The sequence below is a fragment of the Chaetodon auriga genome, chromosome 7 (assembly GCF_051107435.1).
Source record: "Chaetodon auriga isolate fChaAug3 chromosome 7, fChaAug3.hap1, whole genome shotgun sequence".
NCBI classification, from domain to species: Eukaryota; Metazoa; Chordata; class Actinopteri; order Chaetodontiformes; family Chaetodontidae; genus Chaetodon; species Chaetodon auriga.
In genome coordinates this window covers 6,111,355-6,128,862 of record NC_135080.1, presented here as the reverse complement: position 1 = coordinate 6,128,862, position 17,508 = coordinate 6,111,355, and the positions used below count along the sequence as shown (strand labels likewise).

General features: G+C 40.7%; 1 protein-coding gene across 1 annotated transcript; it reads left to right on the top strand.

The window, feature by feature from the left end:
* The first annotated feature begins 322 nt into the window (after positions 1-322).
* wdr95 (WD40 repeat domain 95) lies at positions 323-17,267 on the top strand. The gene is made up of 25 exons (XM_076735151.1): positions 323-390; positions 854-1,118; positions 3,684-3,914; positions 4,249-4,334; positions 4,466-4,558; positions 4,606-4,684; positions 4,790-4,836; positions 5,733-5,850; positions 6,008-6,077; positions 6,520-6,760; positions 6,836-6,941; positions 7,453-7,604; positions 7,885-7,987; positions 8,144-8,250; positions 8,335-8,414; positions 8,513-8,567; positions 8,654-8,699; positions 9,110-9,169; positions 12,703-12,865; positions 12,958-13,053; positions 13,143-13,201; positions 13,862-13,994; positions 14,127-14,166; positions 14,524-14,612; positions 15,926-17,267. The coding sequence occupies exons 1-25, from the start codon at positions 323-325 to the stop codon at positions 16,150-16,152; spliced, it is 2,814 nt and encodes a 937-aa protein (XP_076591266.1). The 3' UTR covers positions 16,153-17,267.
* Positions 17,268-17,508: the final 241 nt, after the last annotated feature.

The following is a 17,508-nucleotide window of genomic DNA, read 5'->3' as shown; positions in this document are numbered from 1 at the left end:
AGATGAATTCATCTGTGATTGCTTGAAAACTGCTACAATGGTTAACTGATTAAAATGCAATGTGAAAAGAGCAGTATACTGGTATTTTTTTTAACAAGACTGAACATATAAAGCTGTTAGTGTCTTGTCTGCAGTCTCAGTTGTCACTCTTGGTTTCTTAGTTACCACGGGGCCGCCTGCTCTGCTCAGGTGTAATGTTAGAGTGAGTGTCAGGTAGATCTGTCTGATTAACATCGCTTTGGAGGTTAGACTGAGGAAATGTGCTGCACTAAAATCTGCTTTTTACATCACACCAGCCTTTAAGAGACACCATCAAACAACGATGCCACTGGGGAAAAAGGTTCGCTCCTCTTCAGCTTCAGGAAGGCTGGAAACCCAGCGTGTGACCAGGTAATCTGCTCTTCAGTTGTCCTTACAACCGCTGTGAATCACATGCTTATGTGGACTTCCATTCCTATTCAGTACTGCTTTTATCATATCTTTGCGCTTTTAATGTCCAGACATGGGTAATGGGACCGTGCTTTAGGCCTTTCCTCTCTGTCATGTTTAGAAAATGTTTACTGTTGTCATGGCGCTTGAGTTTCCATCTGTGGCAGCACTGAGCAGTCACCATGTAATAAAGCAAGTCTGCTCACCTGGAGCTTATGATCACATTCCTGAGATGAATTTATAGTTATTTTCCAGTGGCTTTTTTTTTTTTTATAGCAATGTTTGTTACCATGAGTCATTGAGGATACAATAACATCACCTCTCATGTACTCTGAATGAGGCCAAAACAATAATTACCCATAATAAGAACACAGTATAAGAACAGTGCAGGCATTTAATCAAAATGACATCTTAAATCCTCCAGCATCCTCTCTGAACTGAGGAATGCAGATGAGAGGATGAGAAACAGCCCTGGGCCAGGTAGTCAGGGTGAGAAAGTCACTGATGACTTCTCAGCGCTGAGACGAGTGGGTGTCAGCGAGGACAGAAAAGAACAGCCTGAATGGTTGGTTGCAGAGCTGCTGAAACAGAACAGACGAAGACTCTCTGTCACACTCGGAGACCAGGCTGAAATCATCAGACAACAACAGCACGGTATTGACTCAGCTCACGGACCCTGCAGCCTCCAGGTACACCTTTCAAAATGTCTGTTTCAAACATAAATCCCACACGTACATGTGACCTATTTGAACCTTTCTGCATCTACAAAATTGGCCTAAATCTAGATTATTTCAGCGCCATGATAGATTTCCACCCTTTCTCATTGACTCTGCTTTCCGAAAGTTGCTGCTTTCAGCCTCAAGGTGTCACTGGAGTGTTACTTTGCTCGAGTTGTCAGCGTACAGTCTCTTTCCAAAGCGCTTAAACTCAACTACAGCTGAGACATATCTCACCCGCAGGAGAATGAATGTGAGGTAATGCCAAAAATGCCATTTTAAATCAAGCTGATGATCAATTTACTCGCAGCCTGACAGCGCATCAGGCATAACAATCTGTCCCAGAGCCCAGGATGGCCATGTTTCAGGCCAGAGTAAAACAAACATAGATGCTGAGCAAGCCAACTGCTCTAAAAGACCCTAGTAGATTCATATTCAAGCTTTCAGGCTGACAGGAATGATGGAATGATGACTGGTGCAAATGCACCGGCCCGAGTTTGTGGGTTCCAGTTGCAGATGTCAGTCACACTCCTGTGCTTAATGTAATGAGCAATGTGCCATAACGGATTAGGCGGAACAGGCTCAGGAGTTCAAAGTTATGCAGCTCTAATAGAGGGATTTGCAAAGCAGTCGAGGTTACGTGAACGTTTCAGCACTTCCATCACTCTGACTGATTAAACAATTAGCCCGACATTTCAGGAGAAACCGTGGGGGAAGTCTGACCCCGGTTACATCCTTGAGGAATTAGGCTGTTTATCCCTGTTATTTATTAATAATAGATCAAAGAGTGTCATGGATCGAGGACCCGTTGCTAGGAAACCTTTGCAAATTGAAGAGAGGCCATTAACACAAAGAGCATGGCCTGTCATCTGGCCTTGTGTGAGCATCTCAGAGACATGTCATGGCTGCTGGTGGCTGTTACAGATACTGCTCAGAGGTGGAGCCTTAATCATGTGTGTGGGTAATTAAACAGTGTTCAGTGTGAAAACACATGTTCCTATGGCCTCCTTAACCTTGGTTTGTATTTTTATGAACTGCCTGGTGAGTGCATATGAGTGGTCTGAAAAAAAAAAAATGTCTGCAAGTTAAACTGGTTTTGTGCACTGCGCTGTCTTATAATATGAATAATCACCCCACATGATGGTACATGGCTTATGTCACAGCATAATGTCACCATTTGTCTCTTTCCCATAAGATTGACGAGACGATATCACTCGACAGCCTCCAGAAACTAAAATTAGGATTTGAGGTAGTGTATAAGCTGCACCTTTCAAATCTGGTTATTCACTTCTGGAAGATGTGACTGTATATTTCTTTAAAAGGATTTTGAAACGGGTGGCTTGAGATCCATTGATGTGAAGAAGTTTGGACATATAGTGAAGAAGTGTTTGGCTTTGCCTAAGACAGTAAGACAGCGTGACATTTCTCTTCATATCTCACTCTCTGTCAGATTCTCACATCTCTGTGCTCTCTGTGTTTGCAATTAAGGACAAGCCTTTGCAATTATCTGACTAATTTACAATAAGCATCATTGTGCTTCAATCTTTTGTTCTCTGGATTTCACAGAGCAGTGCGCAGATTCAAGGGTTATTTAAGAAGATTGATTATTCAGGCCAAGGAAGGATTTCATGGGTGAGGTGAAATTCATATTTGTTTCTTATGGAGCATGCAGCCTTTTTATTCACTGTAAGGAGAGCCTTTCCATGCATGCTAACAGGAATCTGTAATAAAAAAGTTAGGCCACTGTGAAATATGATAGGGTTATTTCGCCAACTGAAATTCAATTAGGATTTGTGAAGCAAGTGTAACTGAACACAATGTTTCGGACTAAATCAGCTTTCCTACTGCCAAGTTGACTGTACACTAACACATTTGTCTTGTGCTGACTCAGAGGCAGTGGTTTCCCGAGTATTGACTCTTGATGCTCGACTTAATTTTTAATATGTATTCAATGTTTTGTTCTTCCGCTGGATAGTTAGTCAATTTTAACAGGTTGTGTGGATTGTAAAGCTGAAGAAAAATTGCTCTGGTTTGTTAAGCGATTAGAAGATATTTCAAGTCAAATACTCAAGTTAACATTTGCATTCATATATAACAGTGTAATTTCCACAGGGGGTGGGAGGGCATGTCCCCCTCACTCTTCAAAATCCTGATTCCAAACTGCTCTGAACATTTTGCATTAAAAATGTATTTGATCCATACTTTTGGCACTTCATATTCTTAGAAATGACGATACAGGACAATGTTCTTTTTAGTGAGGATACACTAAAAGATATTCATCTGTCATAAAGTATGAATGAGTATGAACTGTTATGTGATTTTAAGTAAGGTCAGTGAATAAATTACAGCAATTACACAGCATTTCCATTTTATAATACGGCTGCCATTAATTTGTAAGACATTCTGACAAATTTCATAATTTCCTCCACACGAGAGCTTCTAACTTTTGCGGTCTCCCCCTTCTGAAACCACGATAATGACTACAAACCTGGAGGACAGACAACCTGAACAGTTGTAACACTAAGTGATGTGATGCAGGGTGACTTCTGCACACACATGCTGCAGGAGTACAAAGAGAGGCAGGAAACTGCACGGCGCAGTAAGCAGGTGGCCTTCACTCTGCCAGCCACCATGAAAACACTGTGTCACGGCATCCCCATCGCCAACGTCCACTCCACCCAGGACGGCACCACCGTCACAGTGCGAGAAGACGGGGTCGTTTGCTACTGGAGCCCTGAACTGAAACCACTGAAGACCAAACACGTGTTTGTATGTTTTAGCTTTTGTACACAGTCTGATGTCATTCTGTCTTTTTCTTATTGTCAACAAATCCCATGAAATGACCAACAATGCTTTAGTCCACCTTTCAGCACTTCAGTACTGTCTGTGGCACTCAATCCGCTGGTCTGTACTGAAGACACAAATCCTTAAAAATGGCTCACTATATAATTACATTTTAAACAATTGGAGTGAATGAGGCTGATTAATACCTTTGGTGGTCTTGTGAGTATTTACAGCAGGGACATGGGCGACAATGGCTCAAAACTATGTTCACTGCTCATTTGAATTTGGTTTTTAACGCATGAATGTGTTCTTTCTGCAGAATGAAGGACCTGCAAACAGGAAGTCAAAGTGGGCGAGTGATTTCACCCTGATGACAGAGTACAACAAGCTGATGATTGGAACAGGGTAATATGAGAAAAGCTTTAATAAAATGACTGAAAGACCAAAAAATTTACTGAGTATACTGATTACTCTCTTTAACTGCAGGTCCCAGGCTCTTCTTGCTGTTTACTGAGCGTGTCTTCGTTATCTTGCAGGGACAGAGAAATCCAACTTTATGAGCTTTCCACTCTGGAGCCCTATTGCCAGATCAATGTGTTAGACACAGTGCCTTTGACTTTAGACTACAGGTGAGTAACAAGACTGCTTGTTAGCACGTTCCAACTATCACAAAAAGTCCAAACACACATGATGATTTGTTTCCTCGTAGCCGCACTGGCCCTGATAAATGTTGTATTCTGTATGGGGACACTGAGGTAGGACCTCTTGTTCAAATCTGATGCACTTATCAAACAAAAATCATTCATTATATGCTCCCTGATTAATACTGAGAGAGGTTAACTTTTGTGTTTGTGTTTCAGGGTTGTGTGACTATCATTCTAATATCATCTGTTGGAGATACTCTCAGGTAATTGTGCTTTTCTAAAGACTTACTACACCTATTCACTCATATGTTTTTCAGTGTCATTTGAACAGGAATTAAAATATGCCATGGCAAGGTGTCATAAACACACTGGAAAGGTATTATTACAGTAGAATAAGATATGTAATTTTTTCAATACTGTAAGTGCAAAGACACCTTTGCATTCATACAGTAACAAAGCTGTTTTAACTGAGGAAGAGTATGACTCTTTTCTTAAGGTTTTTCTTTTGAAAGGTCTTTGCTTATCGCTGGATTTTTATTCACATTTTCAGTGAATGCAATTTTCAACATAATGCAGTTTTCATATTTTCTTTAGAATATAAGAATCTCTTGATTATATCACAAAATATTGACCTTTGATGAGCCGATATTCAGAACAAAGCAAGGGAATATGTTTTACCTTCTGGATAAAAATGTCTAGTTTCCAGTTGAATAAGAGCTGCTTTGATTCCTTTAAATCAGTTGCAGATGCATCATTTTTCCAGGCTGTATGAACCTTTGGAAATCTGTGTTTTATATTTCCAGTCAGTCAGTGCTGAGTGATTCATTGACTGGCAGGTCATTGTATTGCACCCATGGAGTCCAACAACATTTCCGTGTATCCAGGCTGGAAACACGTGCATTTCACTTTGACAGTAGTAATCATGCACTTATTTTGCTCTGCTTAAAATGGACCGGAGTGTATCTGTACAGTGAAAAAATAGCTTGGTTGACAATCATCGGAGTGGCCATTCCAAAGATGTGGTAGAAAATTATAGCTTCCGCTTCCTTTGGGTTCCACAGCCAATTACACTAATTATGGTCTGTACATATGTGAGGGTTTGTCTCAGAAAATGTGACCGGTTCTGATTGTGCCTGATTGTACATCTCACTTTTTATAGATTGTGGAATAAACTACCGAAAATTGAAAATATGCCCAGCATAGCGATTGACAATGCAGTGCTTTCTCCCAACGTGACGTTTGTCAGATGGAAGGTTCATCAGGACTGGGTGACACAGGTGACAAATTACCTCTCCATGTCAATGCTTCCCTTACCAAGACACATGTGACAACTCACAGTATCTGCAGAGGCCACATAACAGTAAATATACGAGCATTATGAACAGATGATACTGAAATAGACAACTAGCAACTAACTTTTCTCTCTATATTTAGGCAAAATATTTTGAAAGTTTTCAAGCTGTCGTCTCCTCATCAAATGAAGAGTCTTCCTCTCTCGTTATAGGTAATTTCTTTTTTTTTGGCACATGCTCAGCGCCATCAGGATAATAACAATGTGAGATTCTCATTATCGTGACTCGGATTTAAAACACACACTGACTTACACCTGCGTATTCTCCTTGACTTTTTCTGTGATTTAACATCCAAACAAAACATTACGTTGCTGACGAGGATAGTAGAAAGTATTAAATCCCTTCACTCTACGACGTGCAGTCATTAAACTCAGCTTTGGAGGAGCTGTGAGGGATGACGCTTGATGACTCATCTATCACAAATTCGCCAGTCAATGCCAGCATGTCTGTGTGTGTGGTGGGGGGGTGATCACACATGTCCACTTGCCAGCTTGGCTATTTATTCTGGTAATGATTTACCCTTGATCCAAAAGGGCTGTTTTGATCGATGCTCACGGCCTTGTGATAAAATGCTTTTATTTTGTCCCTCTTGAGGCCGCGTGCTGCCTTTAACAGATGCCGAGCAGCAGCTGAGTGAGATCAGAGAGGCCTGCTACGAAGGTAAGAGCAAGAAGGTCCAATTGAGCTGGACACCGCAGCTCCGTGCGTCATGTGACCAGACAGTTTTCACCATCCGAAAAGGTGTGAAGACATTTGACCTCTGTCAGAGGCACAGCTTGCTGGTCACCGGAGGAATGGACAGACTCATCCGCTTGTGGAACCCACATTTTTCTGGGTGAGGAATCAGATTTCAGTGTTCTTTCTTTAAGAAAATTAACAATTACTGTTAATTACTGTTCTTCTGTTTTAGAAAACCAGCTGGTGTTTTGAAAGGTCACTGTGCTCCCGTCGTCTACCTCTGCATTGACCCAGAGGACAGTCAGATCTTCTCTGTCTCCACAGACAGCACTGTGAAAGTGATTCATGACTCATTTTCTACGTTTCACTTGTGATTTTGCATGATCTAACTGATCCAAAGTCATGTTTATACATTAACCACCGCAGACTTTTCTCTTTTAAGGAATATTTTGAGACACTTTTTATGCCACTTTTTACTTCTAATCCTCTACAATTATGCTACAGTTACAAGCTACTTTTCAGATTAAGGGTTTATGCATAAATGTATTATCAGCTAATAAACCATGATGCATTATTCCAGATTAACAGCAGTATAAAAAGCAATATAAATCTCTGCAATGTCTCAGTGCTGCTTACACACATCAATAACAATGATCCAGTAGTGTAGTGTGACACTGACAGGAGTCACTCTGCATGATAAGTGCTTTTTCTGCTGATACTTCAAGTCACATATCTTTCACTCAAAAAATCAGGACTCGTACTTGTAATGCAGTATTTCTTTAGCGTGGCATCACTTTTCCTTATTGTGTGACGACTTCTTCCATCGCTGTTCATCTGTTCCCATTTCAGATCTGGGATATTCAAGATCAGTGTTGCCTGTTTACAGCAGACCCAAAAGCAAGTGCGATTCACGGTGACATATCTGCATGCTCGTACTCCTCTGCCATGAAATCCCTCTACATCGCAGCAGACTGTATGGCTGTGCTCTCCCTGAAGATAAGGTTGGCTGGCACGGCTTTGTGCTTTATTCATCATAGAATCAAATACTCTCTGAAGATATTTTGAAAATATTCCTCCTCTGAGCCAATTTTAGGATGACGAGTTTGTGAAGTTCTAAAACTAAAAAAAAAAGAAGAAGTTGATGATTTCCTTTTAAGCAATTAAACGTCCCATTTTCAACCAAAAGACACAGAATTTAAGATTTTCTTTCTTCGGAGAGGACTGCTGCTCCTTAATGTTCATCTCCCTGTTATTCATTTTGTTATCTTTTTCCTCTCTAAGGCCACGGCTTCACAGCCGTCTGACTGTTTCACATAATGAGCCTGTAATGTGCTGCGGCTACAGCGAGGAGTTTCGTCAAGTTGTCAGCTGCGCAGGGGGATCTGTGAGTAAATTAATAATTTACAGCACCACGGACACAGATGACCAGCTTCATATTTGCACTGAAAAATGAATCTAGTGTGGATTAAAGCAGGAACATGAATATCAGATTTTCCTGACACATATCAGCTGGGTAATTAACTCCAAATGTTGGTTTCAGGTGGTGAAAGTGTGGGATTTTGACACTGGCCGTCAGGTGTTTGAATTTGGTGGCACACGTGACCGTTCAGTCATCACCTGCATGACTTTCGATTCCAAAGGGAGGAGGTTCAGTACATGATGCAGCTTGTGAAAATGTTTCCATAAAATCTATTTTCTTCATCACACTACAGTGTGTTCCTGTGTTTGCAGACTCATCACAGGCGGGACAGACGGTTGTTTAAAGATCTGGAACTTCAACAATGGTCAGTGCCTAAAGACACTAAAGAAGGGTATGTACGGGACATTTCTGTTACTCCCTCAAAATAAGCAGTTTGAAATACTATTTTATCCAATAATTGTGAAAAATCGCTTTCAATCTTTCCTGTAGATGGTGAATGTCACGAAGTGTGCGACTGCATCTTTCTGAAAGTTCACAGGAATTTGTGAGTAATGATGTGATATTTGGCAAATGTTCTTGGCTCAGTATAAATTTTAATCCATGTTGGGTTTGTGCAATTTATGTTTGAAGCCATGTGATGTCTGTCGGCCGGGACCGCAAGATTGACATTTACTCAGTGAGTACAAAAGCAAAGACATGAGTTCTAGGTATTATTTGTCAGCTGAGTTTCAGAAATCCCATTCCAATTATTTCTCCAGTTCCTCCATCCCTCCATCGTATTGCATCCCATTTGCATTTGTTTACATTGTTATTACCAGCTCAACATTCTGAAACAACAACAAAAAACAACTCATAGCTCATGCCACATATAGCCTGTTTTGAATTTCATCATAAATGAGAAAGAAGTGTGCACATTTTTTGCCGCCTGGCAGATGACCCTTGTTCTTGTCATTGTCTAGTTAATAAGAATTTTAACGTGCTAAGAAGATGTTCTATCAGCTGCTATGATCCAAACATAAGAAAAGGTATTAATATGGAGATGTAAAATGTCTCCTGTTTGCTGACGGTGCATCTGTGTTTCATCAGGACACACACGGGGACCTTCATCACGTCCAGAGGCCGCAGCCTTCATGGCAGGACGATCTGGTGATTAATGAACAGAAAACTGTCTTGACAACAACTTTGAGAAAAGATGTTCAGGCAACCCAAAATAATAAGTGGTTCAATGGGCTCGGACTGAGAGTTTGTATTCCCATTGTGACATTTGTTTCATTCAGATGCGATGGCAGCGGTAGAAACATTAGCTGCATTCAATCGTTATTCTTCCATTTCTCGAAAGCACAGCGCTCTGTGTTGGAGGTGACAGGAGGACAAATTGAGTCTTTTAGTCGTTAACCGAACGTATGATGCACAATGTGTGCTAGCTCTGCAGTTATTCACTTACCACAAACGTAACCTTTTCGTTGATCCAGTGTATTTTATTTATTGAACAGTGAAAGAAAATCTGCATTTTTTGGAAAGTAATGATTTATATTTACGTAAGTACTGTACTGTACAATTATACTCGAGGAATGCAGTCTTATATTACTCCATTACTTTTCATTACATACATGACATGTATTTGACAGCCATGGTAACAAGATACCTGCATAGATTACATACAAACTGAAATATGATGCCTTGTATGCATTTAAGTGCTCGTATACGAAATAATGAAAGTGAAATACAGCATTAACATGCTGTTTACACACCAGCTCATCACTGTCCATTATTCGCTGTAGTAGGGGTGCTTGGCCAGTTCTGTGCATGCTCTGTCTCAGTCACCTACAGGGCTGTGAAAATAAAGCTTCCCTGCCGGTTCAGTGTTCATATGAGATGGACAAACGGAGGACACTGTGGTCTTTGGTCATAAGAATCGTTTTTGCTGACTGGCTGGAAAGCTCAGAGACGATGGGTAACAAAGTCTCCATGATCTCTGCCCTACTGTGCAGCATCGCCTGCAGAAACAAATTCAATTCAAGCAGCGAGTTACTCCATCCCCCCCATCTCTGTTTTATTCTCCCTCTTTCCACTGCATACACATTTCTACACATTGTACCATCTTCCTGTACCCATGTTGCATGTGCAGTATATTAGTACATATAGTGTAATATATGATTATATTGATCGTATTAACAAAGTTTTCTCCCATGCACATCGTTGTGAATGTCGTCACATCGCATAGCTTTTCTTTGTGTCCCAGAGCCACCAAGCTTTGACCTGTGAGTGTACCTGTAGTTTATGACAGCCTCTGCTCCAGAGCTGTCACTGAAATGTGAGGATGGTTTTTTCACCGACTCAGTTCAGAACACAAGGTGTGCACCGAATGCCCTACGCAGGCCCACGGCTGTGTCATACAGGGTTACATCAGTACTTTATCCCTTGTGATTTTTCTGGCACATTTTTGTTTGCACATAAAATGATATCAGGGTTAATTTTTGGGAAGAAAAAGTTCAGCCACATGATTATCAAAAAGCGATGAAGATATATAGTTTTGTAACCCGAGGCACGTCAGATCGCTGCCAACACAATTGATGTTCTTTAGGGATTTCTATTTCTCATCATTGATCATTGTGACAGACTTTTTTAGGGTTTAGATTTAGTTTCCAACTGTGAAAGAAACCACTGATTTGATTTGATGACTTGCCACTACAACACTTCTAAGGGCAAAATTGGGCGAAATTCAGTATTTTCCATCTACTGCTGTATGAAAACACAAGATTACAGTCATCCTGGCTGCTCTGTGAGGTTATACAGAGGCACGGTGATGCTTTGAGCTGCTCACATCTGTATGCTAACATCCTCACAATGGCAATGCTAATACGTTGATGTCTAGCTGACACAATGTTAACTAAATTCAGCATGTTAATTTAGCTTGTTAGCATGCTAATATCTGTTAAGTAGCACTCAACACAAAGTGTAGCTGAGGCTGATGGGAATGTAATTTGTTTTGCAAGTATTTAGTCATATAATTAATGCAGCCTTGCTGTACTATCAGTACCCAGTAATATCACACAATACTGTATACTGGAGTTCCTTCACCTGTATCATGTGACCAGGTCCCCTCTTGCAGGAGGCAGTTCTCTCTTTACATGAGCTGTAGGAGGGAAAATGGATTCTCACTAATTCTGTATGATTCATCGGAGGAGGTGACACTGAGTCCCTTTCCATCTCTTTCATTATGGCTGGTGGTTACACTCACCCCCAAAGAGGCCCATTAACAGAGCCGAAAGATTGCATTACAGTGGCCAGTAAGAAGATTGACCCCTCTGATTATCTACAGAGCTCTCTCTTGAAATTGTTTTTCATTAATGGCCTGCAGGGAGAAGATCAATGGGTTGCTCTATATATATTCGTCTCTTTTCCTTATCCACTGAGCCTCGGGTTCATTTTTCTGTTCCTCCAGATGGTCAGTGTTGTGTTGCATCTCATAAAAAAATGAAAACATGGCCCAGTTCAGCTAAATATCTCACTTTGGCTTGGAAGACAATTTATAGTAAGTTCGCTAATCAGTGCCTAAGTCAAAAATGCCATCTGCTTCCCATATGTTTTTACTGATTTCTGTAGTTTCTTGTTGGCAGCATCGCTCCGAGCAAAATGTTCCTGTTGAGTTCAGTGAGAGATGAACACATAAAGAACAAGATGAATGGCTTTGTATCAGTGTGAAGTACAGAGACAGGAGTAATGTTTGGCTTGTCTGCTCGCTCGGGGGGTTGACATCAAGTCGGTCGCTGATCCAAAATGTGTGACACACTTGGTACTGTAAGCAAAATCAAGACTTCAGTGAAAAGTCTTTGACAGTCACACGTGGCTTGAAACATCCACGATCCCTCTCTACTGTTTAATGAGACACCTTAGCTCTTCAGAGAGATACTTCAAGATGTCCGCTTATTCTGTGAGGGGCGCAAACTCCTCGATCATTTCCAGATCGATAAAGTTTGAGAAATAGTTTGACGTTTTGGGAAAATACGCTTATTTGCTTTGAGAAGATTGATTACACTCCTGTGTCTGTAAAATGCCTGATCGATATAAACTACCACCAGCAGGCCGTTAGCTTAGCTTAGTACAAAGAGTGGAGTTTTTCATTCAAATGTATCGGTATGTAAAAACATAATTTGGCACTTATTGCTATGTTTTTATAATGTATATTAATGGACAAACCAGGTATACCTTAATATTAACAAACAAACATGAGATGGTATCAATTTTCTCATCTAAAGCTTGGCAAGAAAGAAAATATGTTTATTTTTTTTCCCAAAAAACTATTTCTGTCAGCTGTATGTGATCTGTATAGTGTGATATCAGGTTTTATCTGTTAGAAAATATATCGTGGTGTTAAAAGAAGAGGACTAACTGATAGAAACTTTGCACATCTCTTGCCCATCTGAGAGATAAAGAGATAAACTTTGATGCTTTAACACATTTCCACAGTTGGGTAAATGCTGAAGTGATGGGGAATGTAGTAGACTTTATCTTTTTGTGTGAGATCCCTCCAAACAACTCAGCCATAACTTAACTGAAAATAAAATTACTGTGTCCTGTTGAGCTGCAAATTCATTTTCACTTGGCATTAATTAACTTTTTATCCTTGCAATTATTTAAAGACACTTAATGATAGTAATAACTCTGTATTCCCTCAGAAAAACGGCCATAAAGAGGACATCCTTTGTGTGGCACAGTGTCCTCCATCTCTCCTCGCCACCAGCAGCTATGATGGAGAGATTATAGTGTGGAACGTGGTTTCAGGACGTATACAGTGTCGGTTTGTCACCCCTCTTCCAGCTGAACACCGGAATGTTGAAGGTGATTTTGGAGCTTCAAAGTGAATGATGAAATGAACCTCTGATGTCGTTAGAATATTGCATTGGTTTGATGTTTTCTTTTCTCTTACACAGCAATGGACACAAGTGTTCCAAGTATCACTTTCCTAAAGAACTCCACGTTGAGGCAGTTTTCCTCGGCCACAGCTCTCGTGACGTCTGGGGCAATGGGTCGGTGTTATGGATGCACCAATTACAGCACATGACTGCACTTTACAGCCTGTCAATACGCTGTTAATTATCTATTTTCTCTTTAAAAGGCTGCGTGAATCTCTGGAGCGTGCTCAGTGGAGGGAAATTTGTGGGCAGCTTCAAAGCTGTAAGAGATTTAACTTAACAGCATTTCTTGCTTTCACTTCTGCATACAAAGGGATGGGACTCTTTCTCTTGCCTCCAAGATCGCTGATCAAACGTTAACCTAATTTGTGGTGCGCTGTTTCTCTGCTTAGTTCAAGTTTTTGAACAACTAGCAGGTACCTTCCTTGCAGCTACAGTACATAATGCAAAGCAGGGATCCTTAATACTGGAAGGTGGGTGAACATGGAGGGCACGAAGCTGAAATAAAACGTGTGCATATGAAATGGTCTGCGGTTAGCAGTTAATATTTTACACAAAAACCCCTTAAACAACTTGTTATCATACCACACTTGTGTTTTGTTACCTAGCAACAATGAATTTAAGAAATTTCCATGTACTTTAATTTCTTCATGATTAATTTCTACAATTTGTGGCCTGGCACATTTTAAATTATTTCAACTATCAGAATGTTTGGAGGGGACTATCATCTGAGGGAGTGTATTAAGTCTGTCTGCAGGGAAGGTAACATTTACTCACCACAGGGGAGATTGAAGTGTTGTTAGAGTTTGATTCCACCTCCTTCATTCTGTTAGAGCTATTGCCAAGTAATGAATATGAATAGCTGGTGATATATCAGTGCTGTGATTGAAAATTTACACTGATTTTCATTTCCACTTTGCAGTCTAGATTCCAGCAAAAGATTACAAAATTGGCAAAGACGGACAAGACGACGTTGCTGTACGCTGCGGACCGAATTGGTTACGTCTATGTTTATGACATGGAAAAGTTTGCCCCTGAGCAAAAATCACTGAGAGGTTAGTCGCATTTTGCTCTCGCCGCTGACTTTGATTAAACAGCCATTGAAAATGCCAAGTGGTCCTGTCTATCAGAACATGCAAAATCCCTTTTGAGAGAGTGTTTCTGTTTGTTTTTTCATATTCATTCAGCTGAAAACTTCTGGCGTGCCCACACCTGCAGAATTACTGGGTATGTAAGATGCCTACAGTTCGGGCAACTCATCAAACAGAGATGAGAGTCTGGATGTGTCATTAGCTCGTTGTATACTTAAAACTCCCTGTGCGTACATCCTTAGTTCAGCCAATCATCCTCAGTGTGGGGTGTTGGTGGCAGCAGGAGCAGCGTAACTTCCCTCTGCTGCTGTAAAACAAAGCGTAGAAGAGACTGTGTGTGTGTGGGAAGGTCTTTTAAACAGATGATCAGTATAGGTGAGACGCTGCCCGGGGTGCATCTGCCATCAGACGTACCAACAGAGTGGATGATTTAGAGTGTTCTGCCAGAAATGCCTTCTCCCATTTCATCTCATGTCTCTTTATTCTGGTCCAGCCTGCAGATTGTTGACAATGATCAAGTGGTGCTTACCTCATCCACTGACTGCACTGTGCGCCTTTGGAGTGTACATGGAGAATTCATAGGTGGGTGTCATTTAGCATCTGTCAGTCTCCTCTTTTTAGACATTATTGATGCTCATGCAAATATCATTAATCTTGAGCATTGTCAGTGATTAAGGGGGGGGGGGGTGCTGTTATTTATGGGCATGTTCATCTCTATGTGACACATGACTGGACGAACCTGCTGGGAGACTCTGAGGTAAAAATGAACTGTTGGGCCCCTACGGTCCCCCGCTTTCTCCCACTCTCCGTGTATTGTGTATGTGGCCTGTCACCTTCAAGTACCCGTCAAGTACAGTAATTATATTTTGCCTAGAGTGCTAGTAAACAAGTACGATACTCCTACGCTGAAAACAACCTGGCCCGATGTTTGCAGAGTGTCAAGTACATTTTGAAGCAGATTCATTTAGCAATATGAACCCTGCAAGCAGAACATCGCTTCAGTAATTAAAGATTTGGAGTTAAGACATTCAGCTCGTGATGCAGGTCCGGCCATAACATTTTGGTGAAAATTGTTTTGTTAGTGTTATTTTTCTCATATTGGCAAACAAACAAACAAACAGATGCACATTTAAATAATTACCACAAACCAGCTGACACACAGTGAACCTGTGAAACTGTCCGATAGATAATTCTGTTATTGATTGTAAGATTAAACAAAGGAGATATAACATGTTAATTGGTGAGTTTTGGTTGGTGAGCTGTTTTCACCTATTTTCACTCCTTGTGCTAAGCTAAGCTAAGTGGCTGCTGGCTGTAGCTTCATATTTCATGACTAAGTATGAGAGAGGTATCAATCATCTCATCGAACTCTTGTGATTCCCAAAATGTTGAACTATTCGTTTAAACAGCTGTCAGCTTAACCGGTTGGTAGTTCAACCTTCATGTACATTGATTGACTCTCACTGGCTTGAAATCCTCATTATCAGTGTTTTTGTACGTAAATTTAAGTTAATGATGATCAGTTTTGGACAGACTGTAGACAGAAAAAATGAAAGTGAAATCCACATTATCTTGATATTTTTACATACTCTTTTGAAAAATAATTGCACATGAGGAAATGTCATCATTTACATGTTTAGGGATGTAAAAGCAGTAATTTGGCATTCATTTTTTAACCTGATTCCTCAAACATTGGAGATACAGGTTACATTTTTCTGTGGCTCTGTAGGAGATGTGCTGCACAGCAGAGCACTGCTGCAGAGAAATGATTTCAAATGAATTCAGACATTGTGACATTTTAAGAAGCCACAGTTTTCACTGTGTCACATTCTTTCAGCACCATGTCGTGCAATTCTGCAAAACATTAAAATGGAGAATTTGGTCTTTATCCGCAGGGACCTTTGGGCAGTCTGAGAGCTGGAGCGTCCACATCCCCTCTTCCTGGAAGCATCCCGCTGTCCCCTATGAGGTTCTGATTGATCCTCTAAGTCTGCCAGATCATGAAATTCTGAATTTAAAAACACATCCTTCTGATGCCATCAGTCCTGGTGAGACTGAGGCTCACAGAGGGGAACTAAAGGTGAGCTGCATTACTTTACAAATGATTATCGGAGCTGTGTAAGGTATGTTTTTCTCTCTGTCTTCCCCCCCTGCAAATATTGAACTGAACTGAACTTTGCCTGCTCTTCCTGTGGCGTAATTGCAGCCAGAGACGCACAGTAAGCTGAGACTTCCTCCGACATCCACCAGTGACACAGATATTGAGAAAGATTAAAAGCGTGTTTTACCCAGAGGAACACAAGAGTGGGTGTGTAATAACCATTACAACAGCAGAGACTACTGTACATATGCGACGCAAGTCTTACACCAGACTCAGCTTAAAAAGTGACAGATTTATATTTAGAGTGAGTGTGTCTTATTTTGCATTTCAAGCTCTGTCAGAAAATTGTCAGGCATACTAACAAGCTATCGAACCACTGCGCCATGAAAGGCTTTGATACTGTGGAGCCACCAAACAGCAGTGTAAGACCTGACCTCTCCCTCGCTCGTATTGATCCTTTCATAAGCAGCGCTGAGGAACTGGAGCCAGCTGCATAAGCCAAAACTCTATTGATCACAATTGGGAAACTGGGTCATTGCAGCACCCAGTGCTATAAAGACAGAGCAAGGAAATATTAAATCGAATTAAAGAAAGGAGAGAATTAGTGCTATATGGAATCATACCCAACTGGCTTTTTCCACATCAGACCATGTGAAGCAAAACAATGGATGAATGGGAGTGTTAAAACAGAAAATGTGACAATAAATGAACTGATTTCATTAATCCAAATGAGACTGCAAGCGCTGCCGGGAAGGTTTTGCAGGATCTACAGCTGCTCGCGTTAAAAAAAGGAGCTGAGTAACCTGCTTTCCAGAGTGCTGCTCCACAAAATTGCTCTTATTTGCATTTTGAAACAGGGGTTGGGAACTTGTTACCATTAGACTAGTGCGACCATTTCACTACATTAACCACCTGTTTATTTTTGTTACCATGACGATGAAGGTCACCTGACTATGGATCTGCTCTCCACAGAAGTTAATGGGAAGGACTGGCGTATCATCTGCACACGAAATTGGACTTAAGTGTATGCACTGCACGCAATTTGAAAGTGTAAAGTTGTGTTATTTGTATGCAGATTGAAGTCGGCATCATACATTTCTTTATCATCAAGATACGATGCATAATCAGTGTATTAAATGTATTATGTAGAACCGTGAGATGGTGATCTGGCATACATTATATTATAAATAAAAGCCTGCATATTTGAGCTTGTTTTTGCTCTTCTCTTCCCTCTTTACAGCTTAAAGGATTAGGCAAAGTGACATCTGTCTCATGCTGGAGTTTGCCACATTAAACAAGGCTCCAATAGAGAGGGTGGAGACTCTTTATCTAATAACTAATAAGACCATATACTAAATATTACAGCCAGTAATATTT